This window comes from Pristis pectinata, chromosome 7 (assembly GCF_009764475.1).
Source record: "Pristis pectinata isolate sPriPec2 chromosome 7, sPriPec2.1.pri, whole genome shotgun sequence".
Taxonomy (NCBI): domain Eukaryota; kingdom Metazoa; phylum Chordata; class Chondrichthyes; order Rhinopristiformes; family Pristidae; genus Pristis; species Pristis pectinata.
Genome location: NC_067411.1, coordinates 32,352,240 through 32,372,050, shown reverse-complemented (window position 1 = coordinate 32,372,050; position 19,811 = coordinate 32,352,240). Strand labels below are relative to the sequence as shown.

At 41.1% G+C, this 19,811-nt stretch overlaps 1 protein-coding gene across 1 annotated transcript in view; it reads left to right on the top strand.

Annotated features, from left to right (window-relative positions):
- gldc (glycine dehydrogenase (decarboxylating)) overlaps window positions 1-19,811 on the top strand; it is a 117,594-nt gene that overhangs the window by 52,116 nt on the left and 45,667 nt on the right. Inside the window, exons 7-14 of the mRNA XM_052019576.1 lie at window positions 3,013-3,209; window positions 5,255-5,351; window positions 7,941-8,046; window positions 8,127-8,266; window positions 16,832-16,912; window positions 17,885-17,982; window positions 19,249-19,333; window positions 19,430-19,471. Coding sequence (XP_051875536.1) covers window positions 3,013-3,209; window positions 5,255-5,351; window positions 7,941-8,046; window positions 8,127-8,266; window positions 16,832-16,912; window positions 17,885-17,982; window positions 19,249-19,333; window positions 19,430-19,471 — 846 coding nt within the window. The remainder of the gene's footprint in view (window positions 1-3,012; window positions 3,210-5,254; window positions 5,352-7,940; window positions 8,047-8,126; window positions 8,267-16,831; window positions 16,913-17,884; window positions 17,983-19,248; window positions 19,334-19,429; window positions 19,472-19,811) is intronic.

Below are 19,811 nucleotides of genomic sequence, written 5' to 3'. Positions count from 1 at the left end.
GCAGTCTGTGGAGGTCAGTAAATGTTCACAAATTAAGGGATATGGGGTTAGTGTGAGAAAGTGGTACTGAGGTAAAAGATAATTCATCATCTTATTGAATGACAGAGCAGGCCACTTTTGATGAAAGTATTTGGCCTGAAACATTACCTCTGTTTTTCAATCCACAGTTGCTGCCTGACCTGCTGAGTGTTTTGCACATTTTCTGTTTCTGTTTCAGCTTTCCAACAGTTTGTTGATTTGTTTGCTACTAATACTTGTATTGTGATTAAAGCATGCAGGTGCTACTCGGAAGCAATTTTCATGGAGGTGTTAATGTAACTCACACACCTCATTCCACTGAACAGGTTGGGTGCATGGGACCTGGGACTCAAGAGAGAGGAAAGTAGATATCTCTCCCTGTCTCTCTCGCTCCCTGTCTCTGTCTCTCTCATGCTCGCAGTCCCTCACTCACTGTTACTCACTCTTGATTGCTGTCTCTCGCTCTCGATCACTCTCTCCTTCGCTCTCAATCACTCTTTCCCTCATTCTCGATTGCTCTTGCACACTCGCTCTCAATCGCTCCCTCTCTCTTGATCGCTCTCACTCTCAATTGCTCCCTTTCAATCGCTCCCTCTCTCGCGCGCGCTGTCTCTATCTCTTGCTCTCAATCACTGTCTATCTCGCTCTCGCTCGCAGTCTCTCTCGCTCTCGATCACTCGCTCTCTCTCTCCTGCTCGTTCACTGTCCCTCGATCGCTTTCTCTCTCTCTTGCTGTCTCTCGCTTGCACTTGCTGTCTCTCTCTCTCCCTCTCTTGCACTCGCTGTCTCTCTCCCTCCTTTTCCTTTTTCTTGTGCTGCAGCTGGTAAATTATGCCACCCTCCGCCCTCTTCTACTCAAGTGGGAAGCCCTCGCAAGATGTCCATAACTATGCATTCTGACTGCTAGTGATTCTTGCAAGGCACCTGATAACGTGGAGCAGCACAGGGCATAATCTCTTTGAATATAGTTCTCAGATCACATTCCTAATCAATATTCCTGCAACAGTAAATCCTTGATCGTGTCCTACAAAGTCCCCCAATGTCACAACCCTTCTCAAACTTGAACAATAGAGAAAGCTAAATAAAATCCACAACACCCAGTTGTTTGCTTTTGATTCAGTTGATTGCTCTTAGGAGGTGAGTAATTGCAGTATTAACCACAAAAATGCCACAGAATCTCTTCAATAATTTCCAGCAGGCAATTTAATGATCACCCCTCAAGCATCTAAGAGGGCGTGCACTAAATTTGAACTGAACTACAATTGCAGTTCAACATCCCAACTCGACTTCCTCTGACATGGAAAGCAGCTTCTGGGGAAAAAAAATTAACCTTCGCAGGTTGATGCTGATTAATATGCAGCTGAAGAGTTCTCACTGTGGTACCCTGCTCAGTACTGATTGGATTCAATGTTATTTGGGCTGCCCTAAACTGGTTAGTTAGCCCACACAGTTCATTTTAAGCTTGTTTTCACAGTGCCATCATTCAGTATGATCTTAGAATTAAATTATAAAAAGAAAAAAATGTTGATGTGGCCAACATATTAGTTCAAAAATTTCCACGGTATAAATAATTATTGAGGGTAACTTTTGATTTGGAACAGTACAAAATGAATCATTTCGTCAATTCGTTTCATACTTGGGCATACTATGATGTGTAAGAATTGAATTCACTGTAGAAAGTACAACTCCAAAAATACTTAAATTATTAGCAAGGAAAGAAAACTTCAAAAGATCACTACAGGTTACAGCATGGTTCTGTTCCTGTAATTCAGGCAGATCTATGGAGGGAAATGGACAGTTGATGTTTTGGGTTGAGGTCCTTCATCTGGATTCCATTTCCCTCCATAGATGCTGCCTGACCCGCTGAGTTTCTCCAGCTTTTGTATGTTGCTCCAGATTCCTGCATCTGTGGTCTTTTGTGTTTCCATTCCTGTGAACTGCTTGTGACCCGGACAGTTCGCAAGTTGGAAATGCGGCCACAAATCGAATTCCCAGGTGTCGGGCAGCAAATCCATCTCGCCAGTCTCCCAAACGCTTGTTCGTATGTATGGGCTGTACGTAAGTCGTGCATTTGTAAGCTGGGGAGGGCCTTATAGGGTTAGTTTATTTGGTCCAAAAGGTTTCTACAAGTTAGAAGGGGCTTCAAAAATAAGACCATAGGATATGGGAACAGAATTAGGCCATTCAGCCCAATGTGTCTGCTCTGCCGTTCAATCATGACTGATTTTTTTTCAACCCCATTCTTCTGCCTTCTCCCTGTAACCCTTAACCCCCTTACCATTTAAGACTTTAAAAAAAAGACTGATTGTGTTGTCACTGGAAACTTTGAATTGAAACAGATGTATTGCAAATGCTTCAGGAAAAGCTGATAGACTACAACTATTCAAAAGCCAAGGTGACACCCACAACTAGTAGTTATCTGTTTCCTGAGCTATCTACATTTCCCTAATTTGAGAGTAGAAAATATTTAGTGGATCTCTTGAATATTGGAAACTACTAATACATAAAATATAAACTAATGATCAGAATTTCTCTGTCTTTTCTAATTAGTATTAATAGAACTCTCAAGTTTTATACTTCTGCATCTGCACCATCACTAGTATTTGGTTTAGTAAGGGATTGCATTGCCGAAACCAAGGCAGTCTTACTTCCCAACAGCAAATTCAGCTGAGGAATTATTAGGCTTAATGTAAAGCCATTTCTTGGGCAAACTGCTATGTAAATGTTTTTTCACTTGGAGATACAATTGGTTCAGAAGCAGGAGAAAAAGTGTCCAGAACCTAGTCACAAAGAAAACCACACATTCAGAAATGTTGTCACTGTTATCAGTCTGCAGTTGGCCTGGTAATATTTGAAACACTCAGAGAATGGATGTACCAATTATATTTAGAATTTAAAAGTGAATCAGATTGATTTTTCTTGCCACTTTCTTTTTCATAAATGTATGGTTGTTTAAAAAGTTAGATATTTACATCAATTAAACATTTTTTTCAGGCCTTGGCATGTTGTGCTACTGACCTCTTGGCACTGTGTGTACTGAGACCACCGGGAGAATTTGCTGTGGACGTTGTCCTCGGCAGCTCACAGAGATTTGGTGTGCCACTGTCCTACGGTGGCCCTCACGCAGCTTTCTTCGCTGTAAAAGAAAACCTTGTAAGACTGATGCCTGGGAGAATGGTTGGTGTTACCAGGTATGAATATGCATGCCAGTGATGCCCAATATCATGTATGTGACAAGTACTGTCAGTATTTTGCAATCCTCTTCAATTTTGACAGGAATTCTAGAAAAAGGCAAATATCTGGAGATCCCTTTTGGAATGCATGTACTTTTTTTTAAGAAATATTTATATGGGTAGAGATGCTGTTTATTTGCAACTCCTTTACAGGCAACTATTTGGGGTTTTGAAAGAAGAAATGCTAGAGGTAGATTAAAGGGATGAATCACTGGCTTCAAAAGAAGAATTGGGGATGGCAGGTGGGGGTGGAGGGAGGGGCAGAGAGAATAGGAGAGATGTATTCAGACTGCTTTGCATCAAGCATTATTGGTACAGCAGGTCTGTAATATATGAATGAAAATTGTTAACGTTGTTTGGCTTCTTGTTTTCCTCTCTCATCCTCTTGTTTCCTGTCATCTTTGCTGTCTCTGCTCCTCTCCAATTTCCCTTTATTTCCTGCTCCCCTCTCTCTCTCTGGCCTCCCCTCTGTCTTGCTGCCCGCCCCGCTCTCCCTCTCTCTCGCTGCCCACCCCTCTCTCCCTCTCTCTCGCTGCCCGCCCCTCTCTCCCTCTCTCACTGCCCGCCCCTCTCTCTCTCGCTGCCCGCCCCTCTCTCTCTGCCCCCTCTCTCTCTGCTCCCTCTCTCTCTGTCCCCCCTCTCTGCCCTCCCCTCCCTCTCTCTCTGCCCTCCCCTCTTTCTCTCTCTGCCCTCCCCTCCCTCTCTCTCTCTGCCTTCCCCCCTTTCTCTCTCCCTGCTCTCTCTCTCTCTGCCCTCCCCTCCCCTCTCTCTCTCTCTGCCCTCCCCCCCTCTCTCTCACCACTGCCCCCTTCCCTCCCTCTCTCACCGCCCTCCCCTCCTTCTCTCGCCGCCCTCCCCCCCACTCCCCTCCTTCTCTTGCTGCCCTCCCCCCGGTCACCAATAACCAGAGCAATGCCTTCAGGAATGAGAAGCAAAAAACCTCCTTTCCGTTTCTTTTCCATTAACTCTCAGGAAAGCAGATGGGGAACCCTATGATCACAATTGATGCCTATACTTTGAAACACTCTTTTTATAAATGGCAATTCATGCCAGGTCATTTGGTAACTTTAAGTCTGAGGTTGGCAGATACTTGTTCACCAAAGATATTTAAAGAAAAAATAGGGCATTGGTTGTGGAGAAGATGGGTATTGCAGCTAGACGCGTCTCAGCCATGATCTGTCAAACAGCATTTGAGTGGTTAAGTACCCTCCTCCTTTTACAACTCATTCTCCTTGATCCACTGTTCGACTTTTTGCTTCTGAGTCCTTAAAATCTCAATGATTAAGAAGGTAGACCTGTTGAAAGCAGCATTCAGTAAGGTCCCTTTGCCTCTATCTAGCAAATGGAGATGCATATAGTCTGTGGGCGTGGATTAAAATAGAAGGACTAAACAGAATTAAAAAATGTTATGTGGCCAACATATTAGTACAAAAATTCCCACAGTATAAAAAAAACTTAGAACATTACATTAAATTTATAATATTATAGGTGTTCGAGAAAGTGTTTTGTACAATGCATGGCTTAAAAAATGTTGGAAAACATGATGATGCTGGAGGAGCTCAGCAGGCCAGGCAGCATCCATGGAGAAAAGCAGCTGGTCAACATTTCGGGACAGGACCCTTCTTCAGGACTGAAGATAGGAAAAGGGGAAGCCCAATATATAGGAAGGAAAAGCAGAGCAGTGATAGGTGGACAAAAGAGGGGAGGCGGGGTGGGCACAAGGTGGTGATAGGTAGATGCAAGTAAGAAATAGTGATAGGCAGGTGCGGGGGAGGAGGGGAGAGCAGATCCACCGGGGGATGGGTCAAAGGTCTGGAGAGAGAGGAAAAAAAGTAGGAAAAAAAAGGCTAGGAGAGGGAAGAAGAGAAGAAGCAAAGTGGGGGTTGGCGGGATTAAAATATTTCCTTTTTTTCCCTTTGGAGTTTGAGAGAAAAGGTGTTGATTTCAATATAAATAAACTATTTCTGCAATCATTGTACTTCACAGCTGTTTTTATTATACAGGGATGCTGCAGGAAAGGAGGTATACCGACTAGCACTGCAGACAAGGGAACAGCACATCAGGAGAGATAAAGCCACCAGCAACATTTGCACAGCTCAGGTAAAACTGACTGCCTCAGATGGCATTCGAATAAGATTTGCACAAGATATATATTCAAACAAATAGGTACAACACAAAGACACAAAAAATTCTGCAGATGCTGGAATCTTGAGCAATACACAAAAAGTGCTGAAGGAACTCAGCAGGTCAGGCAGCATCCATGGAGGGAAATAAACAGTCGACATTTCGGGCCGAGACCCTTCATTAGGACTGGAAAGGAAGAGGGCAGAAGCCAGAATAAGAAGGTGGAGGGAGGGCGAGGAGCACACACAGGCAGGTGATAGGCGAGTTCAGGTGATAGGCGAGTCCAGGTGAGAGGGAGGTGGTAGGCGGATGGGGGAGGGGGAGAAGATGTAACAAGCTGAGAGGTGATAGGTAGAAGAGGCAAAGGGCTGAAGAAGAAGGAAACCGGTAGGAGAGGGCAGTGGACCATGGAATAAAGGATAGAGGAGGGAAGGAGAGGAGATGGACAGGTCATCAAAGCAGAGGAAGGGAGCCACAGGAATAAGGGAAGGCAAGGGAGTTGGGCGGGGGGGGGGGGGGGGAAGAAGGGGTGGGGTTACCAGAAGTTAGAGAAATCGATGTTAAGGCCATCAGGGTGGAGACTCCCAAGGCGGAATATGAGGTGGTGTTCCTCCAACCTGCATCTGGCCTCAATGTGGCAGTAGAGGAAGCCATGGATAAACATGTCAGTATGGGAGTGGGATGTGGAATTGAAGTGGGTGGCCACTGGGACATCCTGGAATTGAAGTGGGTGGCCACTAGGAGGTCCTGGAATTGAAGTGTGCCTTTTCTCTGAGTATTCTATGCATCAGTGTAATTGTATTAAATAGAAATAATGTTGATTGTATGGTTGCACAATTAAAGAAAACATTGGGTGTATCAATCTTCGCATTCGATCTTGCATTCAATTACCAAAGTCATGTCTGGTGTCGTAAAGAGCCATGATGTTTGGCAGTATTTGTAGTGCAGGGTTGCAGCTATTTTAACATTGTATGTAAATTAATTAAAGTTGATCTGTAGCACTGAAGTCGACATGTAGTTGAATTATGACCTTGGTAGAAAGTACTCTTCATTGGAACAATTTGCTTATGCTGGTCTTCAAGGCAAAACAGTTCCAAACATATTTTCAGATTCTGTCACAAGATATTTATCTTTCTTCCCACATTCACAATCCTCTTTACAACTATACAATCTGTGATTCAGTATAAGCATTGCTCTGTCCTAGTGCCCACTCTGTATTTGAAAGTGTTAGTAAAGGGATCTTTTAAAACAAAACAGATTTTGCAGTGATTGAATTAACATTAAAAGGTTTGTCTTGTATTTCGTGATGTAGCCATTTTCTGTACATTGACAAGACTGAAACCCTGAGAGTCGTGCTAATGACCAATTAATTGCAGCATTGTAGGTTACAATCCAAAGTTAGTGCCTTCAAAAGAAGAATAGGGGTTGGCAGGTGGGGGTGGAAGGAGGAACGGGAAACAGACAAAGGCTTTATCGTGAGATACAAGCTAATTTGATCACTGCACAATCAGTGTTTTTTTTCCCTTCCACTTCCAAAATAGACAGTAGGCACAGAGTGAGTCATCAGTACACAGTTTTGCTTTAGTTTGAGTCAGATTATATTTTTGCAAGGGGGATTGTGGAAGTGGGAAGAAGGATGAATATCTCCAGTGAAGTGATCTGAAGATAAATTTACCTTGGAGATTGGCATAAATAAATGATTCCTGTAAATAGTATTTCCTTCTAAGTTTGTGAACGAATACATGTAATACGGAGATGAGTTCTTTTTTACCCCTTAAGAAATTTACTTTGCAAGAATTCCATGGTTTGCACTTTGTAAAACTGAAAGAAGATTTTTCATTCCTGTAATATTCTTCATGCTGCCAGCAGATCTTCCTTTGACACAGCAATGCAGGACCAGACAAAGTTACAAACATCCAAAGCCTGGTTTACATTGGCAGCTTTAACTCTCATTAAAAAAAAAGGGACTTCCTTTGGGGACCGTTTAAATGGAGAAATTACAACTCTGTCTGCGCTGTACTGCTGCTGCAAAACAGCAAATTTCATGTCATACAAGACAGTGATAGTAAACCTGATCCTGATTTGTAAATGTTTTTGACCTTGTTTAGTTATCAAAACTCATTTTCATATAAAGGCATGCAAAAGAGAATACTGGTAACTAAACGTGTTTTTAAATATTACTTAATCCTTTCCTATCTATGTTGCTATAATTTAGTGATTTTTTTGCGCATTCTTGTTTCACATGTCTTCAGTAGTGTTTTACTGCAAATGTATTCAAATATTTTTACAAAAATGTCAGATTGCCAGTTTGAGTCACAGCTGTTCCAATTTCATCAATGTGAATTTGTGGTAAATCCATGCAAGCCCAGAATTTCGTGAACATGAACTGAGGTTTAGCACTTGGTGGGGAGGGGGGGGGGGAAGGTGCCAAGGTGTCTAGATCCAAAGATTTTGTACGTAATCTTACGGAATATAAGATTTATGTTTCCCTAATTAATTTATGATTGATGTACTTTGTTGTAATTGTGATGTATATTGCTTTTTTTGTATAACATCTAATTCTAGGCACTTCTGGCGAATATGGCGGCAATGTTTGCCATTTACCACGGCCCTAATGGACTGAAACATATTGCAAAAAGAGTACACAATGCTACATTAATTTTAGCTGAAGGTAAGATTTATTAATGAAAGTAAAATTTGGTTTAAAACTTGTTGATAAATGCATTTCTGATCTAATCTCTTTGTAATCAGGTTTGAAACGTGCTGGGCACAAAATACAGCACGAGGTGTTTTTTGACACACTGAAGATTCACTGCGGCGTGGCTGCTCAGGAGATAGTTAGCAGGGCCACCCAACGGCAGATAAACCTCCGAGGATATGGTGACTGTGTGGTGAGTAACCTTCAGCTATGATATTACTTTCTGGTAGAGAATCTTAAAACCATTCTTCCTAGAATGTCTGACATGTTAACATCTGAACCAGGATTGAACTCTCAAATTTCAGGTAACCTCCTCCCTCTCTGTCTTTCTCCCTCCTCATGATCTACCCAGTTCCTCCTACACACATCCAACCCAGCCCCCGATCACCCTGTTTCTTTCCCCTCCTCCATCCACTCCGTCAGCCCATCACCCACACACTCCTCCCACTGGGTCTCCTCCCCCTACTGTTCCCACTTGCCCTCCCCATCTCCCTGGTTCCATGCTCCACCTTCCCTTTCTAATAGATTCCATCATCTGCAGCCCTTTGTTGCCTCCACTTATCACCTCCCAGCCTCTGTCACTATTTCCACCCTTCTCTCCTCCATCTGCCACCCACCCCTCCTCACCTGGATCTACCTATCACTTGCCAGCTCTTGCCCCACTCCTCCTCACTTTTTACTGGCTACCTCCCCTCTATTCTTTCAGTCCAAGTGAAGGGACTCGACCTGAAACATTGACTGTCCATTTCCCTCCACAGATGCTGCCTGATCCGCTGAATTCCTACAGCAGTTTGTTTTTCACTTCAGATTCCAGCATCAGCAGTCTCTTGTGTCTCCATCTGACACCATTACCATGTCCCTTCTAAGCACTGGTGCACACTGTTTTGTGTTGTCTCAGCCAGCATGCAAGTAAAATTGACCTTCCCTTTCCCTACATTAGAGGAGAAAGTAAGAGATCCTCGTAACTGATCCCAATCCCAACCCCACCATCCTAATGTTGATGAGTCCTTCCGTTTGTCACGAACCAGCAACAAAAGAAGCACACTGAGCAGGATTCAGTGTTAAAAACTATTTTATTAATCACTACTTACGATAATACGTAAAATAAAAGTAAAAATGTTAGTATGTTAGACTTCAAAAATGTTAAACTTTGAACGTTAACCCCAAAAACTAAACTCTTCGTGTGTGTGTGTGACAAAGTCCCAAACTCCAAGTTCCGGAATGGTTCTTAAAGTTCAGTTCCGCAAGCCATAAGGTGAAACATGAGCAAGGGCTTCTTCAACAACCACTGTTGTCTGAAGATAAGATGTAGATGTAGAGAAACATAGGGAGAGTAAATACGAAATCCAAATGTTCCACGATGGAACCCAAACGATACTCCAGTGTTTACTCGGTAGTGACTTCCTCACCCCGAAAAGCATCCGAATCGTGGTCGTCCACACACACAAATACCTGTTTCCTTCTACAAGTCAGCAACAAAGTGAACTCCACCGGATTACTTCCAACTTCCATACATGGATTTCAGTGGCAGACACAGTTATAGTTTCTCATCCATCGATAGAGAAAACTAGCAGGCTGGTGTCTCTCTCCCTTCTCTCTCTCTCCCTCCTTCTTCTAACTTCTTCACCAACGTCATTACGTCCTTTATCTTCTATTGACGTAAGCACGCCCCACACACACATACACACACACTCTCTATCTTAAAGGGACTTTCACTGAGTCCGTAACACGTTAAACCTTACCTTCTGTGCTCAAAGAATGAATGTGTTTCTAAACTTATTTGAAAGTAAGTTTTACATTAATGCATCCATCTTTATTTTTGGGCAGTGCCAAAGTGCTTAATTGTTGTTGCAATGAAGGAAACTTGAGCTAGTTTGTGCAGAACAAGCAGTTTGAAAATGACCACCCAATCTCTTTTAATGGTGTTAGTTGAAAGACAGATACTGGCCCTGACTCTTTCTTTTGCTGTCATTCTCACCTTATGAGGTGTTTTAACAAGTAGGATGTTTCCTCTTGTGGGAGTCCAGAACTAGATATCCTGTTTAAAAGTATGAAGTCTCATACTAAAGGTAGAAAATATTTTTTTCTCAGAAGTTGTGAATCCTTTGAAGACTTTTCAAAGGCTGGTGGAAGCAGAGTATTGGAATATTTGTAAAGTAGACATTGATAAATTCTTGATAAGAAAAGGGTGGGGGGTGAGGGGGGTGGGGTGAAAAGTTACCAAGGTAGTTACGGACTCAGTGAATGTCCCTTTAAGATAGAGTTAGGTGTGTGTGGGGGGGGGGGGGGGGGGGGGCGTGCTTACGTCAACAGAAGATAACGGACGTAATGACGTTGTTGAAGAGGTCAGTCAAAGAAGGAGGGAGAGAGAGAGAGAGAGAAAAGGGAGAGAGACACCAGCCTGCTAGTTTTCTCTATCGATGGATGAGAAACAATAACTGTGTCTGCCACTGAAATCCATGTATGGAAATTGGAAGTAATCTGGTGGAGTTCACTTTGTTGCTGACCTGTAGAAGGAAACAGGTATTTGTGTGGACGACCACGATTTGGATGCTTTTCGGGGTGAGGAAGTCACTACCGAGTCAACACTGAAGTGTTGTTTGGGTTCCATCGTGGAACATTTGGATTTCATAATTACTCTCCCTATGTTCTCTACATCTACGTCTTATCTTCAGTCAACGGTGGTTGTTGAGGAAGCCTTTGCTCATGTTTCACCTTATGGCTTGCGGAAGTGAACTTTAAGAACCAATCCTGGACTTGGAGTTTGGGACTTTGCCACACACACACACGAAGAGTTTAGTTTTGGGGTTAATGTTCAAGGTTTAACATTTTTGAATTCTAACATACTAACATTTTTACTTTTATTTTTCATATTATCATAAGTAGTGATTAATAAAATAGTTTTTAACACTGAATCATGACTCAGTGTGTCTCTTTTGTTGCTGGTTCATAACGAAATTGGGGGCTCGTCCGGGATAGTTCCCAAGGTTAACAAGATTCGTCCGGGATCCAACTCAAAGATTAACGAGTGTCGTCTGGGATCATTCCCCAGATTGACGAGATTCGTTCAGGATTCAATCCAAAGATTGTTGAGGGAGGTCTGATAAATTCTTTTCTTTTTAATTGGCTTGTGTGTGTGGAAACCAGCAACAATGGATACATTTTTGAAAAAACCCACTCCTGGAGGATTGCAGGGGATGAGGAAGCCTGATTTGGTGAAAATTGCTGCAGAGCTACATCTTGAGGCAGTAACGCGATTTATGAGAAAGGCAGATATTCAGAGACTGATAGCTGGCCATTATGTGGAAAAGAAGGTGTTTGAGGAGGAGGTGTTAAAACAGTTTCCTGGCAGTGAACCAGTGACTTCTGAGGCACAGGTGCAGCTGGCAAAGATAGAGGCTGAACGAGAGCTAACTCGATTGAAGTTTGAGGCTGAGGCAGAGGAAAGGAAGGCCCAGATGGAATTGAGGAGGATGGAACTGGATAGGGAGGAGAAGGAAAAACAGAGGCAGCATGAGTTAAAAATGAAGCGAAAGAGTTTGGAATCTGATTCTGATGATGGTTTTTTAGCCAGCAGGGAGGTTCGATTAGTCCCTCCTTTTGAAGAAGATCAGGTTGATCAGTATTTCCAACATTTTGAAAAGGTTGCTGTGAGTTCAAACTGGCCAAAGGAAGGATGGGCTCTTATGTTACAGAGTGTAATTAAAGGTAAAGCTCAAAAAGCTTATTCTGCTTTGTCTGTTGAGGATGCAGCTGATTATACCAAGGTAAAACAAGCTGTGTTGAAGGCCTATGAATTGGTACCTGAAGCTTATAGACAAAAATTTAGAGACTTGAGGAAATCTGCAGATCAGACTTATATGGAATTTGCCAATGGAAAGAGAATATGTTTTGAACGATGGTGCATAGCTAAAAATGTAGTTGGGGATTATGATAAATTGAAAGAATTGATGTTAGTGGAAGACTTTAAAAGATGTGTTCCAGCTGAGATAACAACATATTTAAATGAAAAGGCAGTGGAAACTTTACAAGAAACTGCTAGGTTGGCAGATGATTATGTTTTAACCCATAAATCCAAATGGGGACAACCTAAAACCTTTCAAAAGAATTATAAGGACAATCCAGGTAAACTGGAGATTAAATTGGGAGGTAATCAAAAAGGGAAGGATGAAAAGAAGCCAGTGCTGGAGAAACCTGTTGAGCGTACTTGTTATTACTGTAAGAAACCTGGCCATGTGATAGCTAATTTTCCCCTTCTGAAGAAAAGGAAGGAAGCCGTGCCCAATGCTTGCTTTCAGGGAATTAAAAATCAAAGAGGTTTAGGAGATGCTGTTAAAGATCAGACCTTGCAAGAGGTAAAAGCTGAAAAGTTGGAGGAGGTGAGAAAGGAATTCCGTTCTTATGTATCAGAGGGTTTTGTTTCGCTGAATGATGGGTCACCCCAGGTGCCAGTGAAAATTCTTAGAGATACTGGGGCTTGTCAATCTCTCTTGCTGGACGGTGTTTTAAATTTTGGTGAAGAAAATGACACTGGTGAGGTAAATCTAGTGCGAGGCGTTACAGGTGACACCACGTCTGTCCCTTTGCACAAGGTGATTTTAAAGTCAAAGTTCATAGAAGGACCAGTCGAGATAGGGATAAGACCTAGTTTACCAGTGGAAGGAGTTTCTTTGTTATTGGGGAATGACCTTGCGGATGGAGAAATTGTCCCTGTGGTAGGGTTAACGACCAAACCAAGGATTGATGAGTCTGAGAATGATCCAGATGTTTACCCATCATGTGCGGTGACTCGAGCTAGAGCTAAAGAATTAGCCAAGGTCGACAGTCCTGTGCAGCCTGATGTGGTTCCCTGTGACAGTCCTAAACAGGAAGAAGATTATGATGCCTTGTCTGAGACTTTTCTGTCTTCACTGGAGGATCAACATCCTTGTAGTGAGCTTGAATTTAAAGATTTGTCTTTGTCGAGGAAGGAATTTATGGTGGAACAGACAAAGGACCCTGAGTTGACAGAATTGAGAGAAAAAGCACTCTCGTGAGGAGATTGAAAAAGTGCCAATTGGATATTATGTCAAAAATGGAGTGTTAATGAGGAAATGGAGACCTCCTCATATTCCTGTTAATGAGGAATGGGAAGTTATTCATCAGGTTGTGGTTCCAAAAGTTTATAGGAATGAGATTTTAAACCTGGCCCATAGTATGCCTTTGGGTGGTCATTTTGGTGTGAATAAAGCTGTAGGGAAGATCTTGAAACAATTCTATTGGCCTGGTTTGAGAAAGGATGTGGTGATGTTTTGTCGAACCTGTCACACATGTCAGATGGTAGGTAAACCAAATCAAAAACCCCCTGTGGCTCAGTTGAAGCCAATTCCTGCTTTTGGTGAACCCTTTTCGAAGGTGATTGTGGACTGTGTTGGCCCATTACCAAAGTCTAAGACTGGAAATCAGTATTTGTTATCCATCATGTGTGCCACTTCTAGGTTTCCAGAGGCAATACCCCTTAGAAATATTAAGGCCAAGACGGTGTCAAAGGCTCGTTTAAAATTTTTTACCTTGTTTGGTTTGCCAAAAGAAATCCAATCTGATCAAGGCAGTAATTTTATGTCTAATTTTTTTCAACAACTAGTCTATGAGCTGGGAGCAAAGCAGATTGTATCATCTGCATATCACCCAGAATCTCAGGGAGCTCTGGAGAGATTTCATTCTACTCTCAAAAATATGCTGAAGACTTATTGCTTTGAAAACACAAAGGATTGGGACGAAGGTGTTCATTTACTTTTGTTTGCCATTAGAGAATCAATCCAGGAGTCATTAGGATTTAGTCCGTTTGAGCTTGTATTTGGACATCGGGTGAGAGGACCTTTGGAATTGTTAAGAGAACAATGGGTTAATGAAGAAGTGCATTTGAGTCTGTTGGACTATGTCCAAAAATTTAAAACTTGGTTGGAGAGAGTCTGCCAGCTAGCGAGAGAGAATTTGAAAACCAGCCAGATAAGAATGAAGACATGTTTTGACAGACATGCACGGCCTAGGACATTTGCAATGGGACAAAAGTTGTTGGTATTTTTCCCTAGCCAAAATAATCCCTTGCAATCTCGTTTTTCTGGACCCTATGTTATTGAATCTCGAGTGACTGATTTGACATATATAATCAAAACACCAGATAGACGCAAGAAAATACAACTCTGTCATGTAAACATGTTGAAGCCTTATTATGAGAGAGATTCAGTTGTGGCCATGGTGGATAATATGAAGGTTGTTTCTAGAATGCCTGATGTTGATATTGAGGAAGGCCAATTTAGACCAAATATTGTTCCATCGAAACTAAAAAAACAAAATATCCTGGAGAACCTTGAAACGAAGTTGGACCATTTACAAGTTTCGCAAAACCAACAGATGAGAGAATTAATTTTAAAATTTAAAAATCTGTTCCCAGATGTTCCAAACAGAACGTCGATAATTACCCATGATGTTGACGTTGAGGATGCAAAACCAATCAAACAACACCCATATCGAATGAATGTGGGAAAAAAGTAAACTTGTTGATCAGGAGATAACATACATGTTGGAAAATGATATTATTAGACATTCTACTTCAAACTGGAGTTCGCCTTGTGTTATTGTACCTAAATCTGATGGAACTGTTAGATTTTGCACAGATTACAGGAAAGTGAATGCTGTAACGAAGTCAGATGCTTACCCCATTCCTAGGGTGGATGATTGCATAGACAGAGTGGGAAACACTAAATTTCTTACAAAGATTGACCTATTAAAAGGGTACTGGTGTGTTCCATTAACAGATAGAGGAAGGGAGATTTCTGCCTTTGTAACCCCTTCTGGATTGTATGAATATAATGTTTTGCCATTTGGAATGAAAAATGCTCCGGCAACATTTCAAAGAATGATTAATTCGGTGATTCATGGGTTAAAACATACAGATGCCTATATTGACGACTTAGTGACCGGGAATGATACATGGGAGGATCACATCTCTGCATTAGAAAGGTTGTTTGAAAGACTTTCCGAGGCTAACCTTACAGTTAACTTGGCTAAAAGTGAATTTGGCTACGCCACTGTGACATATCTTGGTTATGTTGTAAGTCAAGGCAAGTTAGCTCCTGTTCAGGCAAAAGTTCAAGCAATATCTGAGTTCCCTATTCCCACAGGTATGAGGACTGTTACAAGATTTTTGGGAATGGTTGGATATTATCGAAAATTTTGTAAAAATTTTGCTGATATTGCTCTTCCCCTAACTAATCTTCTGAAGAAGGGAGTAAAGTTTGTTTGGACAGATTCTTGTCAAGAAGCATTTGAGAAGCTGAAAGCCATTTTATGCTACCATCCTGTGCTCAAATCACCTGACTTTGAAAAGCCATTTTCGTTAGCAGTAGATGCCAGTGATGAAGCTGCAGGAGCTGTGTTGTTGCAGAAGGGAGACCTTGATGATATTTACCATCCGGTAGCTTACTTTTCAAAGAAATTTAATGAGCATCAAAAGAATTATTCCACCATAGAGAAAGAATTACTGTCACTTGTTTTAGCCTTGCAACATTTCAGTGTATATGTTTGCACCTCTCAGAAACCATTGACTGTGTATACAGATCATAACCCATTGGTGTTTCTGAGCCAAGTCAAAACCAAGAACAGAAAGCTTTTAAACTGGAGTTTAATTTTGCAAGAGTTTGATCTCATGATAACTCACATTAAAGGCAAAGATAATGTGATTGCTGATTGTCTTTCCCGATGTTAAATGGGAAACATATATCTTTACTAATCTGATATTCTGTAATTGTGTAGTATGATAATTATTAACATTACTAACTGTATGCGCAGTTAAATTTTTCTTGGGAAAAATTCTTTTTAGGTGGGAGGTGTTACGGACTCAGTGAATGTCCCTTTAAGATAGAGTTAGTTGTGTGTGTGTGTGTGTGTGTGTGGGGGGGTGGGCGTGCTTACGTCAACAGAAGATAACGGACGTAATGATGTTGTTGAAGAGGTCAGTCGAAGAAGAAGGGAGAGAGAGAGAGAGAAGGGAGAGAGACACCAGCCTGCTAGTTTTCTCTATCGATGGATGAGAAACAATAACTGTGTCTGCCACTGAAATCCATGTATGGAAATTGGAAGTAATCCGATGGAGCTCACTTTGTTGCTGACCTGTAGAAGGAAACAGGTATTTGTGTGGACGACCACGATTCGGATGCTTTTCGGGGTGAGGAAGTCACTACCGAGTAAACACTGAAGTGTTGTTTGGGTTCCATCGTGGAACATTTGGATTTCGTATTTACTCTCCCTATGTTCTCTACATCTACGTCTTATCTTCAGTCAACGGTGGTTGTTGAAGAAGTCTTTGCTCATGTTTCACCTTATGGCTTGCGGAAGTGAACTTTAAGAACCATTCCTGGACTTGGAGTTTGGGACTTTGCCACACACGCACACGAAGAGTTTAGTTTTGGGGTTAATGTTCAAGGTTTAACATTTTTGAATTCTAACATACTAACATTTTTACTTTTATTTTTCATATTATCATAAGTAGTGATTAATAAAATAGTTTTTAACACTGAATCATGACTCAGTGTGTCTCTTTTGTTGCTGGTTCGTAACAGTGGAGTTGGTGTCAGTCAAATCAGCCATGACCTTATTAAGTAGCAGGGCAGGACTAAGTTGCTTATTCCTCCTCAGATTTAATATACTCAAATGAACCACAGCAGAAGTGCAGTTTAAATAGTAGATATGAAACTTAACATTTCCTTTGATTTGGCAGTTGGGAGTGTCCTTGGATGAAACAGTGACTGAGAGAGATTTGGATGACCTTCTTTGGGTCTTTGGTTGTGAATCTTCAGCTGTAAGTAGTTTTTGATGCAATATTTAGGCTGCTTCAGTTATAATTGCATTGCAGATTTTACACTTGTATTTGCTGCACTTGATTTTGCTCTCCTTGGAGACATAACAACCACAAGTTTCAACTTGTTAATCCCTCCTTTTTGTGGTGTAGGTGATAAGAGGAGAATTTTAATTACATGGTGAGAAAAGAATGTCTATCTTACGTACATTTTCATGTGTTTTTCCAAAGTGCTTTGTAGACGCTGCATTGCTTTTTGAAATATGGTCAGTTCTTTAGGTAGTATTCCAAGCTCCCGGGAACTGATAAATGACCAACTAATCAGATTTGGTGTTGTTGGCAAGGATACAAACATTCATTGGAAGTGTGGAATATTTTACGTTGGCCTTAGCTGCACATGGGATCTCATCCAAAAGATGACACCATTGTCATTGCAATATTCACTTAACACTGCACTAAATCTGTCCATGGATTCTGTTTTCTGTTCCCGTAGTAGGGCTTGAGCCCATGACTTTCTGTAATGCAAGTACTGCTGCACTTTAGACTCAGTACTTGAGGCTTTAAAACTGGAATCCAGCTCCAGCACACATCCTTTTCCCTTCAGCCCTTAAGGGCAGCTAGACAGCTGGACAGATAGGCTTGGTTTGCTTGCGAAGCACCTGAGAGTGGAACACCAATGTTCAGATTAAAGGTTTGCCTATCGTCTGCTTGCGTGACATAGCATGATGGAAAAGGGATATAGGGAATTGCTGTTAATATGTTTTGGTTGTGATATTAATTTTCTGTAGCTATGAATAGGATGGCATTCAAGAATGAGCTCGATCATATGGTTCATAATGTAGAACATTCGTTATTTATTATGGATTCTGCTTTTGATCAAACTATGAACTAGAGTCAAAGTATATTGACTGCAGCCCTTTCTGTTTTTGATTGAATGGTATGGTGCATTCTTCAAGAGTTTTATCTTTTTCAAAGGAATTGATCGCAGAATCAATGGGAGATGATGCAAAAGGTATCTCAGCCACACAGTTTAAAAGGACAAGCAAGTTCCTTATGCATCCAGTCTTCAACAGGTTGGTAAGAAGATGAGATTGTGCCCTAATGTACTGTAGTGAAGCCACTGTGTAGGTGGTCAGTTGAAGGTATTGAAGTAAAGCTACTCTGTGCATTCATTTGAAGGTATTGACATGAAGCTACTGTGTATATATTCAATTGAAAGTGTCATAGTGCAGCAGATTACAAAAAGAATGATTTCAGTTATTTTTTTAAAATTCTTCCCTCATGTATTTCATTGCCTCTCTAAATATCATTGATGTGGTAAAGTTCCACATCTGTTCTGAAGTTGATGTTTGCCAGGTCTTCACTCTGGATGTGGGGCGTGCCATACACACAGGGGAGGTGTTCAGCGGCATATGATACATCATATTCGCTGATTGGGTTATTCTGCACATCAGTCTGTGGAGATTAAAGCATCCAATTTCAGAGGAAATCCTTCTCCATTTGGTCCATAAGTTACGGGGGAGTTTCACCCTGGATGGATCAGGTTGAATTAATCATGAAACACTTGGAATGGGAAGCAGTCTCGTCCCATATTAGAGTCGTACAGCACAGAAACAGGCCCTTCGGCCCAAAATGTTGACGCCAACCATGAAGTGCCTATCTATACTTATCCCATTTATGAGCACTTGGTCTTAAGTCTTTGGTATTGTTTTGGTGCTCCTGTGGCACTGGGCAAGCTCCCACTCTGTTGCAACAAAACTTGCGCCTCCTATCTGATAAGTTTTATATGCACTTGCTACTTAGCCTATTTGGAATTCACACTAAATAATCAAAAAAGATATTTAAACAGTATCACTATGTTAGGTGTGATATATGGATATTTTAAAACCCTGCGTGCACCTGTTTAGTGGAGAAAAAGTTAATAATTTAATTCTCTTTGCTTTATTCCTCAATTTTCACCTCCCAAATCATAAAATTGTTGTAATTGATTTTAAAATATGTATACAGCATCCCATTGATTTTATAAAGTTTGTTTAAATAAAGCCATCATGCCTTGGAAATAAAGAAACATTATATACTTCTGCCAATGAGATGTTAATGTTGTTTGACTAAATTTATTCTCACCATTGTGGATCTTTATCCACAAAGCATAATGAGGGTCTGGCTTCAAGATAGGTCAACCCTCATTCCTTCACGCTTTCTTTTGGTGCTATGTTCTAATAAAACAGAATTTATTATTCTACCTTAAGCATATGTTTCTCAAGTCTGTTTAGTCAATCTTATTATCTGTATATAATTGGCTCTTTAAGATGCTTAATTTGTTGACCTCTATATTTCAGTTACCACTCGGAAACCAATATCGTCCGCTACATGAAAAAGTTGGAAAACAAGGATATTTCTCTAGTTCACAGCATGATTCCTCTGGTGGGTAACAGTTACTTTTATATTTTTTCACATTTCTATATGTTAATCCAGATTTTATATTTTGTATATTACTCATATTTCACCTCTCTGAACTAGGGGTCTTGTACTATGAAGCTGAACAGTTCCTCAGAACTTACTGTAAGTTTGCTTATTCTTCACTCCAACTCCAATATTGTCTGTATTTACTGAAGTTGAATACAATCTTAAATGCTGTTCAGATCAACACAGTACTAGTATTTACCTAAGCAGAGGGCAGAGCCACCCAATTTGAATCCTCTTTCAGACTCATGTTATACTTATGGATTGGACTTTCTAACTGATACTTGGGTCTGGAAATATGGCTGCCCAGATGCTTAATGACCACCAAAGCTTCCAGTATGGTGGACAAGAAGAGCTGATAAAGAGTGTCAAAGCAATATGTGTTGACTTCTCTTGGAACACCTATTGGAATTTTGCAAATAAATGACTTCTAGCTTGT